Below are 14021 nucleotides of genomic sequence, written 5' to 3' on the forward strand. Positions count from 1 at the left end.
GGAAGGAGATGGAGAAGGAGTATGTGAGAGGGAGAGAGGGAAGGAGCGAGAGAAGGATTCTGTGAGAGGGAGAAAGGGAAGGAGAGGGAGAAGGAGAAGGAGTGTGGGAGAAGGAGAGAGGGAAGGAGAGGGAGAAGGAGTCTGGGAGTGAGAGGGAGAGAGGGAAGGAGAGGGAGAAGGAGTCTGGGAGAGGGAGAGAGGGAAGGAGAGGGAGAAGGAGTCTGGGAGAGGGAGAGGGGGAACGAGAGGGATCAGGAGTCTGGGAGAGGGAGAGAGGGAACGAGGGAACGAGAGGGATGATAATGATGTTTGAGGAGGAAGGGAACATAGGAGAAGGAAAATAACAGAGTGAGTGAGTGAGATGGAGAGATGGAGGGAGACCCAGGGATCCCTTCCCTCTGCAGCCTGTTGTGTTCTATCCATCAGCGTTGCCGTGAGCGACAGGTTGTATTTATGATGGATGTTCAGTATAATAGCCTTTGGTTTGGTATGCAGGCATAATCAGCTGCTTGATTCACTGATGCAGGGGGACCCAGGTCTCTCTCTATTATTCTCTCTCTCTTTGTTTTTCTTCTTACACTCCTTCTTCCCTCCCTCCCTCCAACTCAATTCCCCTCCTTACCCTGCTCTCCACCTCTTTTCTTCCCAATCTCTTCAAAAGAGAAGATGAGAGAGAGGTGCCCCTCCTTGAGCGGACATCTTTAAAGAAACAGAAAGCAGGGATGGAGATGGATCATTAAAGAAGAAACACACCATTTACCCTGCATGTCATGTCCATTTACTGTGTTACTGCCCCTCTTTCTATCTCTCTCCCTCTCTCTCTCTCTCTCTCTCTCTCTCTCTCTCTCCTTCTCTCTCTCTCTCTCTCACACACACATACACTCAACCCCCCCCATACACACCTACACCCCCCCCCCCTTATGACAGTTTTGCACACTCTTGGCATTCTCTCAACCAGCTTCACCTGGAATGCTTTTCCAACAGTTTTGAAGGAGTTCCCACATATGCTGAGCACATGTTGGCTGCTTTTCCTTCACTCTGCAGTCCAACTCATCCCAAACCATCTCAATTGGGTTGAGGTTGGGTGATTGTGGAGGCCAGGTCATCTGATGCAGCACTCCATCACTCTCCTTCTTGGTCAAATAGCCCTTACACAGCCTGGAGGTGTGTTGTGTCATTGTCCTGTTGAAAAACAAATGACAGTCCCACTATGTGCAAACCAGATGGGATGGCATATCAGTGCAGAATGCTGTGGTAGCCATGCTGGTTAAATAAATCACAGACAGTGTCACCAGCAAAGCACCCCACACCATCCTACCTCCTCCATGCTTTACAGTGGGAACCACACATGCGGAAATCATCCGTTCACCTACTCTGCGTCTCACAAAGACACGGCCGTTGGAACCAAAAATCTAAAATTTGGACTCATCAGACCAAAGGAGAGATTTCCACTGGTCTAATGTCCATTGCTCGTGTTTCTTGGCCCAAGCAAGTCTCTTCTTCTTACTGGTGTCCTTTAGTAGTGGTTTCTTTGCAGTAATTCGACCATGAAAGCCTCATTCACGCAGTCTCCTATGAACAGTTGATGTTGAGATGTGTCTGTCATTTGAACTCTGTGAAGCATTTATTTGGGCTGCAATTTCTGAGGCTGGTAACTCTAATAACTTGTCCTCTGCAGCAGAGGTAAGTCTGGGTCTTCCTTTCCTGTGGCGGTCCTCACGAGAACCAGTTTCATCATAGTGTTTGATGGTTTTAGCGACTGCACTTGAAGAAACTTTCAAAGTTCTTGAAATGTTCCGTATTGACTGACCTTCATGTCTTTAAAGAAATTATGGACTGTCGTTTCTCTTTGCTTATTTGAGGTGTTCTTGCCATATTTGAGCTGTTCTTGGTCTTTTACCAAATAGGGCTATCTTCTGTATACCACCTATACCTTGTCACAACACAACTGATTGGCTCAAATGCATTAAGAAGGAAAAAAATTCCACAAATTAACTTTTAAAAAGGCACACCTGTTAATTGAAATGCATTCCAGGTAACTTCCCCATGAAGATGGTTGAGAGAATGCCAAGAGTGTGCAAAGCTGTCATCAAAGCAAAGGGTGGCTACTTTGAAGAATCTCAAATATAAAATATATTTAGATTTGTTTAACACTGTTTTGTTTACTACATGATTCCATATGTGTTATTTTATAGTTTTGATGTCTTTCTACAATGTATAAACTAGTAAAAATAAAGAAAAACCCTGCAATGAGTAGGTGTGTCCAAACTTTTGACTGGAACTGTATTATAACTAGTTATTTATTTATACATATTTGTAATCAGAACGCCGTCCGATGGGAAATCTCCATATCCTGATAATTTGTATATCCCCCACCACCTCCAGATCCAGCAGGCCGGGGCACGTTCCCTCTCCCTCTCCCCAGCCACAGTGACCCTCTCTGGGCTAGACTAGCTTGGCAGACCAGGCCAGCTCTGGGGATCAGCTGGTGAAGCAGGCCTTTATAATGCCTCTGTTATTGGACTGGAGGAAATAGATCAACACTTAACATTGCAGTCTGCAGCCCTGAGGTCCTAAAATACTGCACACACTCACACGTGTGCACACATACACACTCACACCTGTGCACACACAAACACTCACACGTGTGCACACACACACACTCACACGTGTGCATACACACACACTCACACGTGTGCATACACACACACTCACACGTGTGCACACACACACACTCACACGTGTGCATACACACACACTCACACGTGTGCATACACACACACTCATACAGACAAAGGTAAAGTCCTACTGGTTTGAGACTCAATTCTTGTTTGCCATGTCACCTGTTTAAGTTAGAATTTTTGTCCAAGCTGACAAGTGATCAAACATCTCCCTACAAATATTCTCTCTCTCTCTTTCCTCCTCTCCTCTTCCTCCCTTCCTTTCCCACCTGCCTTCCCTCTCCCTCTTCCTCTCTTCTCTTATTCCCTCTCTATCTCGCCCTTCCTCTCCACCTTGGTGTTCTTGTTGTTGCTGCTGCTGTCTGGGTCTGTGTGCATTTGCCCTCTCACATTGATCTATAATGGACGGATTTCCATCTCGTTTGATGCCCGACTTCAAAGCCGCTGTGATTATGATTCCGATCACACCGGCGAAGTAAAATGGAATTATCATTGGCACCAGGGAGAGTCAGGAGAGAAGGTCAGGGTGGGCTGGGGTACTGGTAGTGTGGGGGATAGATGAGCTCCCTAACACGGAGGGCAAACTAATGGGACGAAGGGAGGGTGGGAGGGAGGGAGGGAGGGAGGTAGAGAAGGAAGAAAAGAGGGAGAGTTGTCCTGATGTCCTTTCTATCTCATTTGGTAGAGCATTGAGCTTATAACTCCAGAATAGTGGGTTTGATTCACAGGACCACCAATATGTAAAATGCATGTTTCTTTGGATAAAAACCTCAGCTAAATGGCATGTATTGTTTATATATTATGAGATGCAGGAAGGAAGAGGCGAGGGAGGGAGAGGATAGAGAGAAGGGTTGAGTGGGCTACTTTCTAAATGTAATCGATTACAGTTACTAGTTATGTCCAAAACTGTAATGAGTAACATAACTTTTGGATTACCCAAACACAATAACTTAATCTGATTACTTTTGGATTACTTTCCCTTTAAGAGGCATTATTAGAAGAAGACAAAAGTAATTAATTTAACACATTTGGTGTGTCATCATAGTGGTCTCTGACTTGTGGTCAGACTCACTCGGGTGGAACAAACTTAAATTTGTGCCTTTTTCAAGACAGCAGCTACTCTACTTGGGGTGCAAATACATCAAGGCACTTACATTACATATAAAAGAAAATATAAAACAGTAATCAGTTACTCCCCAACATGTAATCAGTTACTCCCCAACATGTAATCAGTTACTCCCCAACATGTAATCAGTTACTCCCCAACATGTAATCAGTTATTCCCCAACATGTAATCAGTTATTCCCCAACATGTAATCAGTTACTCCCCAACATGTAATCAGTTACTCCCCAACATGTAATCAGTTACTCCCCAACATGTAATCAGTTATTCCCCAACATGTAATCAGTTATTCCCCAACATGTAATCAGTTACTCCCCAACATGTAATCAGTTACTCCCCAACATGTAATCAGTTACTCCCCAACATGTAATCAGTTACTCCCCAACATGTAATCAGTTACTCCCCAACATGTAATCAGTTATTCCCCAACATGTAATCAGTTATTCCCCAACCCTGATGAAGAGAGAGGGGGAGAAGACAGCAAGGTAACCACCGCACTGATTAACCAATCAAGGATTGAAAACCCTGTGTTGTTTGGCCGTTCAACCAATGACTGGAGAATTCCACACCAAAGGGTGTGTGTTACTGAGGACAAGGTCGAGGATTCATGTAAGTGATGCTTCATTTCAAAAGTTATGTTGAAAGCTCAACATTGGCAACCACATACAATACTGTTCAAAAGTGTGGGGTCACTCAGAAATGTCCTTGTTTTTGAAAGAAAACACATTTTTTGTCCATTAAAATAACAACAAAATTGATCAGAAATTCAGTGTAGACTTTGTTCATGTTGTAAATTACTATTGTAGCTGGAAACGGCAGATTTTTTAATGGAATATCTACATAGGGGTACAGAGGCCCATTATCAGCAACCATCACTCCTGTGTTCCAATGGCACATTGTGTTAGCTAATTCAAGTTTATACTTTTGTGCTGATTAAAGAAGCAATTAAACTGGCCTTCTTTAGACTAGTTTAGTATCTGGAGCATCAGCATTTGTGGGTTCGATTACAGGCTCAAAATGGCCAGAAACAAAGCAGTTTCTTCTGAAACTCGTCAGTCTATTCTTGTTCTGAGACATGAAGGCTATTCCATGCGAGAAATTGTCAAGAAACTGAAGATCTCGTACAATGCTGTGTGCTACTCCCTTCACAGAACAGCTCAAATTGGCTCTACCTAGAATAAAATAGGAGTTGGAGGCCCCGGTGCACAAGTGAGCAAGAGGACAAGTACATTAGTGTGTCTAGTTTGAGAAACAGACGCCTCACAAGTCCTCAACTGGCAGCTTCATTAAATAGTACCCGCAAAACACCAGTCTCATCTTCAACAGTGAAGAGGCCTACATAGAACCATAGGATAATATTAACAATGTGAATAAACACTGGATGACTGACAGGGGGCGCTGTTTTGAAGCCACTACGAAGCCATTTTAGTATTTCTCCTCCAGTGTAAAATTTGTATTTCTCCAGTGTAAAACAAAAAAGATTTTGGAAGCTATAGAAATGCATTTATTAACGTTTACATTCATTTTTGCCACGTATATTCTACTACAGACACCTTAATGCATACTTTTAAATTATTATCTCATTAGAGAGTACTAATGTTACTGTCCCAACTAGAGAAAAAAATACTAATGCATGTAATTTTGTCCTTGAAGCATTGGAGAACTGCTCCTTCTCAGGAGTACCAATATGGCGGCTGCTTCAAACCTCTCAATGGCCAGTACATACAGTAGCATGAACAATCCATGATCGGGTTACAGTAGAACGGGTTACAGTAGAACGGACCAATACAGTATAGTAGCCTACATACAGTATTTGTATTAATGGCTTTGAATAAAGTATCCAAGACCGCCCTCACGTGGTTGATTACACACGTCGTAGTGGCCTGAAAAAGCAACATTGGAGTTTGATGCTGTCAACCTCTATTGCGATCTCAGAGCCGAGGATCCACACGGTGAACTGCGTGTCGGGACCAGAGAGAGAACCAACCGAACAGGCTTCTGTCATCCTTCTCATTCCGCCCAAGCCCCGGCTGAAGTCCGAAGCGGTAGGTTACCGTGCATTTTTTACCGTTCTAATCATCATGCGTTTTGCAGCGCCCTGAATAGCGGTCCAGCTCTCCAATAATGGGATACGCGTTGCGATTTAGGTAGCATAATATAGCGTGGATGCATGATAGGCCTCTATATTTTCAAGTATCGTTTAAGATCCATATATTCGTATGTTTTTAGCAGTTTGTGGTAGCCCAAGCTTTTACAGCATCATGTCAGATTAGTCTGGTCGTGTCATATGTTGTTTTATAGCCGACAGCAGCATCATTCACAACATGAGACCAGTTCATATTCATGTTGGACTAAATATAAACACACAGGCCTGTTTGGTTTGTTCTGTTACAGCCAATCTATTAAACTAACTATTTGACTAGGCTTAATACCAATGAATCTAGTTTGTTTGGTGTGTTCTGTTACAGCCAATCTATTAAACTTACTATTTGACTAGGCTTAATACCAATGAATCTAGTTTGTTTGGTGTGTTCTGTTACAGCCAATCTATTAAACTAACTATTTGACTAGGCTTAATACCAATGAATCTAGTTTGTTTTGTGTGTTTGATGTTATCCCTCCTTGTTGTTTATGATTGGAAATGGATGAAAAAACAATAAACTGGGTATAATACCACACGATGGCAGCATTGTAACCAAGTCCGGGGGTTCTTTAGAAAATGCATTGTCACTGTTCTGATGGGATCATTTGATGTCTTAACTCTATTAAACAAAGAGGTTGTTGATTTTGAGGTATTTTTATATAGAGAGAGAGGAAGCTGCAAGACTGAAGTTTAAGATTTTAATGATGATCCCAAGATCCAAAAGCTTTTAACAACACTCACAACAATTAGTCTTCATCCTCTTGTTTTGTAGGTTACTCTGATATAAAATGACCCTCCTATTTGAAGCTCATCCTGACAGAAAGTTATGTCATCTGTGATGTCTATGTCAGAATGTGGGAATCTCTGAACTCTGGTCCTTGTTGTTTTTAGGTGTGAACTTTGAACTCTGCTGAGGTGAACTGACAGGATTAGACAGACAAACAGCCAGACATTCAGACAGACTGTCCTCTAGCTGCCACCATGGGCTCCCTAGCCACCACTGCCACCCTGCTTTCCTTACTGCTACTGGGAGCTGTGACGTGCAGACTAGACACTAAAAACACCAAGACAGGTAAGGGACCAGGGACACGATGCTGCTGGCTGGTGGCCCTGAGCAACACATTTGACATTTTAGTCATTTAGCAGATGCTCTTATCCAGAGCGACTTACAGGAGTAATTACAGTAGGGTTATTTACCTTGCTCTAGGGCACTTCGACAGATTTATCACCTAGTTGGCTCGGGGATTCAAACCAGCGACCTTTCGGATTCTGGCCCAACGCACTTAACCATTAGGCTTCCTGCCGCCCCCAACAAAAGGGCACAGAGGGACTTTCCTTGGATGGTTATTTTCCCTGGATAGCCAATCCAGCCAGTAATGAAAATTGATTATTTAGAGGGCTCACTGGGTTCCAAAGCTCTTAACATTGAAAGGAGGAACTCACATCCACTAGACAGGACACCAGGACAGGGAAGAGAAGGGGCCTGTTTATCCAGTAGACAGGACACCAGGACAGGGAAGGGGCCTGTTTATCCACTAGACAGGACACCAGGACAGGAAAGGGGCCTGTTTATTCAGTAGACAGGACACCGGGACAGGGAAGGGGCCTGTTTATCCACTAGACAGGACACCAGGACAGGGAAGGGGCCTGTTTATCCACTAGACAGGACACCAGGACAGGGAAGGGGTCTGTCTATCCACTAGACAGGACACCAGGACAGGGAAGGGGCCTGTTTATCCACTAGACAGGACACCAGGACAGGAAAGGGGTCTGTTTATTCAGTAGACAGGACACCGGGACAGGGAAGGGGCCTGTTTATCCACTAGACAGGACACCAGGACAGGGAAGGGGCCTGTTTATCCACTAGACAGGACACCAGGACAGGGAAGGGGTCTGTCTATCCACTAGACAGGACACCAGGACAGGGAAGGGGCCTGTTTATCCACTAGACAGGACACCAGGACAGGGAAGGGAAGGGGCCTGTTTATCCAGTAGACAGGACACCAGGACAGGGAAGGGGCCTGTTTATCCACTAGACAGGACACCAGGACAGGAAAGGGGTCTGTTTATTCAGTAGACAGGACACCGGGACAGGGAAGGGGCCTGTTTATCCACTAGACAGGACACCAGGACAGGGAAGAGGCCTGTTTATCCACTAGACAGGACACCAGGACAGGGAAGGGGCCTGTTTATCCACTAGACAGGACACCAGGACAGGGAAGGGGCCTGTTTATCCACTAGACAGGACACCAGGACAGGGAAGGGGTCTGTCTATCCACTAGACAGGACACCAGGACAGGGAAGGGGTCTGTTTATCCACTAGACAGGACACCAGGACAGGGAAGGGGCCTGTTTATCCACTAGACAGGACACCAGGACAGGGAAGGGACCGGTTTAACCAGTAGACAGGACACCAAGACAGGGAAGGGGCCTGTTTATCCACTAGACAGGACACCAGGAAAGGGAAGTGGCCTGTTTATCCACTAGACAGGACACCAGGAAAGGGAAGTGGCCTGTTTATCCACTAGACAGGACACCAGGACAGGGAAGGGGCCTGTTTATCCACTAGACAGGACACCAGGACAGGAAAGGGGTCTGTTTATTCAGTAGACAGGACACCGGGACAGGGAAGGGGCCTGTTTATCCACTAGACAGGACACCAGGACAGGGAAGGGGCCTGTTTATCCACTAGACAGGACACCAGGACAGGGAAGGGGTCTGTCTATCCACTAGACAGGACACCAGGACAGGGAAGGGGCCTGTTTATCCACTAGACAGGACACCAGGACAGGGAAGGGGTCTGTCTATCCACTAGACAGGACACCAGGACAGGGAAGGGGTCTGTTTATCCACTAGACAGGACACCAGGACAGGGAAGGGGCCTGTTTATCCACTAGACAGGACACCAGGACAGGGAAGGGACCGGTTTAACCAGTAGACAGGACACCAAGACAGGGAAGGGGCCTGTTTATCCACTAGACAGGACACCAGGAAAGGGAAGTGGCCTGTTTATCCACTAGACAGGACACCAGGAAAGGGAAGTGGCCTGTTTATCCACTAGACAGGACACCAGGACAGGGAAGGGGCCTGTTTATCCACTAGACAGGACACCAGGAAAGGGAAGTGGCCTGTTTATCCACTAGACAGGACACCAGGACAGGGAAGTGGCCTGTTTATCCACTAGACAGGACACCAGGACAGGGAAGGGACCGGTTTATCCAGAAGACAGGACACCAGGACAGGGCAGGGGCCTGTTTATCCACTAGACAGGACACCAAGACATGGGAAGGGGCAGGATGACATTAGACAAGGATAGTTTGTCATGGAGGCATCAGGCTACATTCTTAATGGAATCTGAGACCTTTTTTGGAAGTGGGGATCCGTAGAGTCAAAGGTACTGTGTGAAGAGTGTTTAGGTCTATTGGTGTAGTTTTGTGCTTTTTTGGCACTGGGTTTAGGCCTTAGTTAATTAGTAACAAAGAATGTTACTATTGTACTCTACTACATAGATTTGACAGATTTAGGCCGAAAATCTGTATTAAACTATTTTCAAATGTGTGACCTAACTATTTAAGTGGAATCAGGTTATATGAAAAATAGACTATCCATTGAGATAAAAAATATATATTTTGTGAATGAGTATCAAAAGTACAACAACTAAAATCCCCCCCCCACCCCCCAGTGTTCCTGGACAAGCAGGAGGCCAGTGAAGTGATCACCTTATCCCGCCAGAAGAGGGCCAATGTGGGCAACGAGGAGAGCCTGCTCCCTGCCAACATGGAGAGGGAGTGTCTGGAGGAGGTCTGCAACTACGAGGAGGCCAGGGAGATCTTCCAGGACTCCTACCGCACGGTGGGCCAATGCTCCCTCTTCCCACTGAACAGATTTCTTTCCTCATACCTCCCTCTATTAGACTCCCTTCTTTCCTCACCTCCTTCAGCTCATCCTTCCTTTTCTCACCTCAGACGTCCTCTTTAACAACCTCCAAACCTTCCTCCTTACCTTGCTTCTCTCCACTCATCTCCTTTTTTAAAATCTATCTTCTTGCTTCTGATGATTTTGTAGACATTTTGAATCAAACTGACAGTGGACTTCTGATGATTCTGTAGACATTTTGAATCAAACTGACAGTGGACTTCTGATGATTCTGTAGACATTTTGAATCAAACTGACAGTGGACTTCTGATGATTCTGTAGACATTTTGAATCAAACTGACAGTGGACTTCTGATGATTCTGTAGACATTTTGAATCAAACTGACAGTGGACTTCTGATGATTCTGTAGACATGTTGAATCAAACTGACAGTGGACTTCTGATGATTCTGTAGACATTTTGAATCAAACTCACAGTGGACTTCTGATGATTCTGTAGACATTTTGAATCAAACTGACAGTGGACTTCTGATGATTTTGTAGACATTTTGAATCAAACTGACAGTGGACTTCTGATGATTCTGTAGACATTTTGAATCAAACTGACAGTGGACTTTGTTTTGATCTTTCAGGATATCTTCTGGTCAGTCTACATAGGTAAGTGTAATGATTCTGCCTGACGTTCTCTTGGAACATATCAGAGTACTTAGTATTTTGGGTTACCACTCAGTTGAAATCCATGTGATTTGGTGTGACAGTTAAAATAGCTTCACCCCAGAACACGTGTCTTGTATTAGTGAATGTACCATTTGACTGGCTGTGTTGTTAACCCTGTGTGTGTACAGATGGGGACCAGTGTGCAGAGAAGCCGTGTAAGAATGGAGCCATGTGCTCAGACAGCGTGGGGGGATACGACTGTGTCTGCAAGTCAGGCTTCTTTGGAGTCCACTGTGAGAAAGGTGAGAGACGTGAAGGACCCAACACCGAGTTGGTGGGGAACTCATGTTGTAAAAAACGTCAACAGTGAAGAAGCCTCTCCCCCTTTCTCTGTCTTTCTCTCTGTGTGTGATTGTAGATCAGACAGTGTGTATGTTGGACAAGACCAAGGGCTGCAGTCAGTTCTGTAAGCCAGGATACCAGTCCTATGAGTGTTCCTGTGCCCGTGGCTGGAAACTAGAGGAGAAGGAGAGGGTGAAGTGTATTCCTGCAGGTCAGTCACCATATTCTACTATGCTATACTATACTATGCTATCCTATATGTTAAGTGATTCTGTACTGTATTGTGATATTCTAGCCTCATACGCAACATCCTGATCTCGCTAGCGGATAGTGAAACAGAATGTAAGCTTGCGAGATCAGGATGGTTCGTACTAGGCTAATGCTATGCTATACTAGATACTAAACTGTACTATACTAAACTATACTCAGTAATTCTCCCTCCATCCCTCTCTCAGTGACATTCCCTTGTGGGAAGGTGAACAGCCTAAGCCAGTGGACAAAGAGACAGTCAACCAACATCGCCAGCAACTTTGAGGGACTAGCCTGCAACTCTGGAGAGTGTCCCTGGCAGGTAGGAAAACACACACCACTATGAGGTACACACACACACACACAATTCAAACTAGGTACACACTGTCCACTGACAGGCACTACTATGCTCTCAGATTCATTTTTCTCACGAAGTCAACCCCTCACTATCAAAGCTACAGCACATTAACCCAATATTCCCATAGTTGTGATAATGTATTTTGCGGTGTCATCTCTGCTGTATATTGTAACTGTTGTGTTGTCATTGTGCAGGCCATTCTGAAGAGTACAGAGTCTGTAGGGTTCTGTAGTGGTGTCATTCTGAAGGAGAACCTGGTTCTAACTACAGCCCAGTGTGCCCAGAAATACGTCAACTTCCAGGTGGCTGTCGGTGAGTGCTCATCATGGGGCATCATGTCCAGTCTACAGGCTCAGGCTCCACTGGTGGTGGAAGTGGTGTGTGTGTGTGTGTGTGTGTGTGTGTGTGTGTGTGTGCATGCGTGTATTCATTCCTGCGTGTGTGTGAGAGGGTATGTTTTTGATTTGCTTTACAGTATGTGTTCCTTTATTGATTTTGAGTACTTCGTCCCTCCCCTCCCAGGCAAGCGCCAAACCGCATCTGAAGATGGCGAACAGACGCTCTATGTCCAAGTCGTCCACGTCCACCCCCGCTACGTACCCGGTCGCCCTGACAACGACCTGGCCGTCCTCGAGCTCCGCGAGCGCATCGTCTATAAGAAACACGTGGTCGCTGCCTGCCTGCCCGAACGTGACTTTGCAGAGGTCGTCCTGATGACTGGCGAGTATCCGGCCGTGGTCACTGGCTGGAAGGACCCCGTGGACGCCACGGAGGTCCAAGGCCCGCTCACTCTCAACCACCTGGCGTATGAGCGTTTGCCCCAGTGTGTGGAGAGGCACCCGGGGTTGGTCACCAACAAGATGGGCTGTACAACAGTGAGACCCAAGGGTGACTGCATCCTGGGGCCGGGGAGTCCCATCCTATCTCTCCACAGGGAGGTGTTCTATCTGACCGGGGTAGTCTCCAGACCAGCAGGGGCAGACTGTAGTCAGGGTTACATCTACCAGAAGGTGTCCCGTTTCCTGCTCTGGCTGCAGCCCCTCATGGACTCACGCTAAGGGGGCTCTGAATCCCAAATCAACCCCTAGTCCCCACCCCCTATGCAGTAGGGTAGATCTGAGAGGATTGGAAAGATGTCCTTTAAGCTATATGGCGCCAATTCCCGTCTGGCCTATCAGAAGGCCAGATGGAGCTACCACCATATTGCTTATACCGGTCCAATCCTCTCAGATCTATGTAAGTGCTTCGTGGCTAGGGACTAGGGGTTTGGGATTCAGGGGTAGTGATCAGGGAGAGGGAGGGTACAGGGAAGAGAGGGAGAGGTTGAGGGGGTTAGGATAATAATTGTGAGGGTTGATGGTATTGGACAAAGGCTTATATGGATAGGAATTAGGGAAGACAAGACAGGGAGAACGGAGGTGACACTGTCAAGGAAATAAATAAATGGAGGATATTCAAATATTGGATAGAGATGGAAAGGGATAGGGGTCATGTGAGAGGAGAAGAGGAGGGAGGGAAGACAGCTGAACAGGAAGCATGATGAAGGAGGGAAAACACAATGTAAAGAGAGGGCCAGAGAAAATGGGGGAAATTGAGATGCATTCCGTTTGTGTAACATACCTTACTCTTATCTTAGGCCCTTTTTCATTGGAAGGGTCTGGTTGTCCGTATGGCTGATGTCTTTTGCTTAAATTATCCGTTGTCGTTTTAATTTTTCAAAATAATAATTAGGCCTATAAGTTGATTTCCACCTATCGTATAGTATATGAGTTGGGTACTTGAGAAGACTCATGAGACCATAAGCTTACTGGTAAAATGTACATGCGGGGGTATTTCAGGGGTTCTCTAGGCAAAGCAAAATTCTGTTGATGGTACAGTTAGCGAAAAAGGTTGGGAACCACTGCCCTAATGAACACAACCCACATCTGTGTAGTTTTCTGTTTATCCCACAAGGTGGCGGTCTTTTCATTAAAATACTATTGTATCATGTCCTGCCAAATATAGTACCTGGCTGACTGCAGATAGACTAGGGGAACATTAAATAATGCAGCATGCGTGTTCTGTTGCTCTTGTCTTACTCTTAACTGATGTTCTTTTCTTGGAGAGAAGGGTTGGTAATTGCACTGTATACCTTTTAATGTTAATCACTTTACTAAGAATGTATTAATAAAAGTTCACCTCTGATCTGGTGTCAGTTTAATTAATTACTGAGGAATATGGGTCAATTGAAGAGAAGGAAGAACAAAAGAGAGGGAAGACCACACGTATACTCTCAAGTCTGTTCTGCAGCGCATTAAGGAACATCTCCGTCAAAGTAAATGTGTCACAATGACGACGAGAGAAGCCGTCTATAACTTTGCAATGCCGTCAACTGTAGCCTACGTTGATCTCCAGCACCTTCTCAAAGCTCTTATATGGATCAGAACCACTGCTTTTCCTGCTGGTGTAAAGGACTTTCACTAGCATGCCGAGAGCAATCTAGCAAGAAGCAGGAGACTCACACAGACAGATTTGGTGATCTTATCTGTAATAGCTGGCATTTGAGTCTAGAATGATCACTTCTACTCCCACTGCTACAGACGCTACATCATTTC

The 14021-nt window shown here is 45.5% G+C and overlaps 1 protein-coding gene across 1 annotated transcript; it reads left to right on the forward strand.

The window, feature by feature from the left end:
- Positions 1-5492: 5492 nt before the first annotated feature.
- On the forward strand, positions 5493-13611 carry LOC110511683 (coagulation factor X). Its single transcript, XM_036939038.1, has 9 exons — positions 5493-5849; positions 6839-7019; positions 9630-9799; positions 10454-10478; positions 10667-10780; positions 10897-11031; positions 11276-11391; positions 11622-11739; positions 11950-13611. The coding sequence occupies exons 2-9, from the start codon at positions 6929-6931 to the stop codon at positions 12483-12485; spliced, it is 1305 nt and encodes a 434-aa protein (XP_036794933.1). The 5' UTR covers positions 5493-5849; positions 6839-6928; the 3' UTR covers positions 12486-13611.
- Positions 13612-14021: the final 410 nt, after the last annotated feature.

The sequence above is a fragment of the Oncorhynchus mykiss genome, chromosome 12 (assembly GCF_013265735.2).
Source record: "Oncorhynchus mykiss isolate Arlee chromosome 12, USDA_OmykA_1.1, whole genome shotgun sequence".
Classification (NCBI taxonomy): domain Eukaryota; kingdom Metazoa; phylum Chordata; class Actinopteri; order Salmoniformes; family Salmonidae; genus Oncorhynchus; species Oncorhynchus mykiss.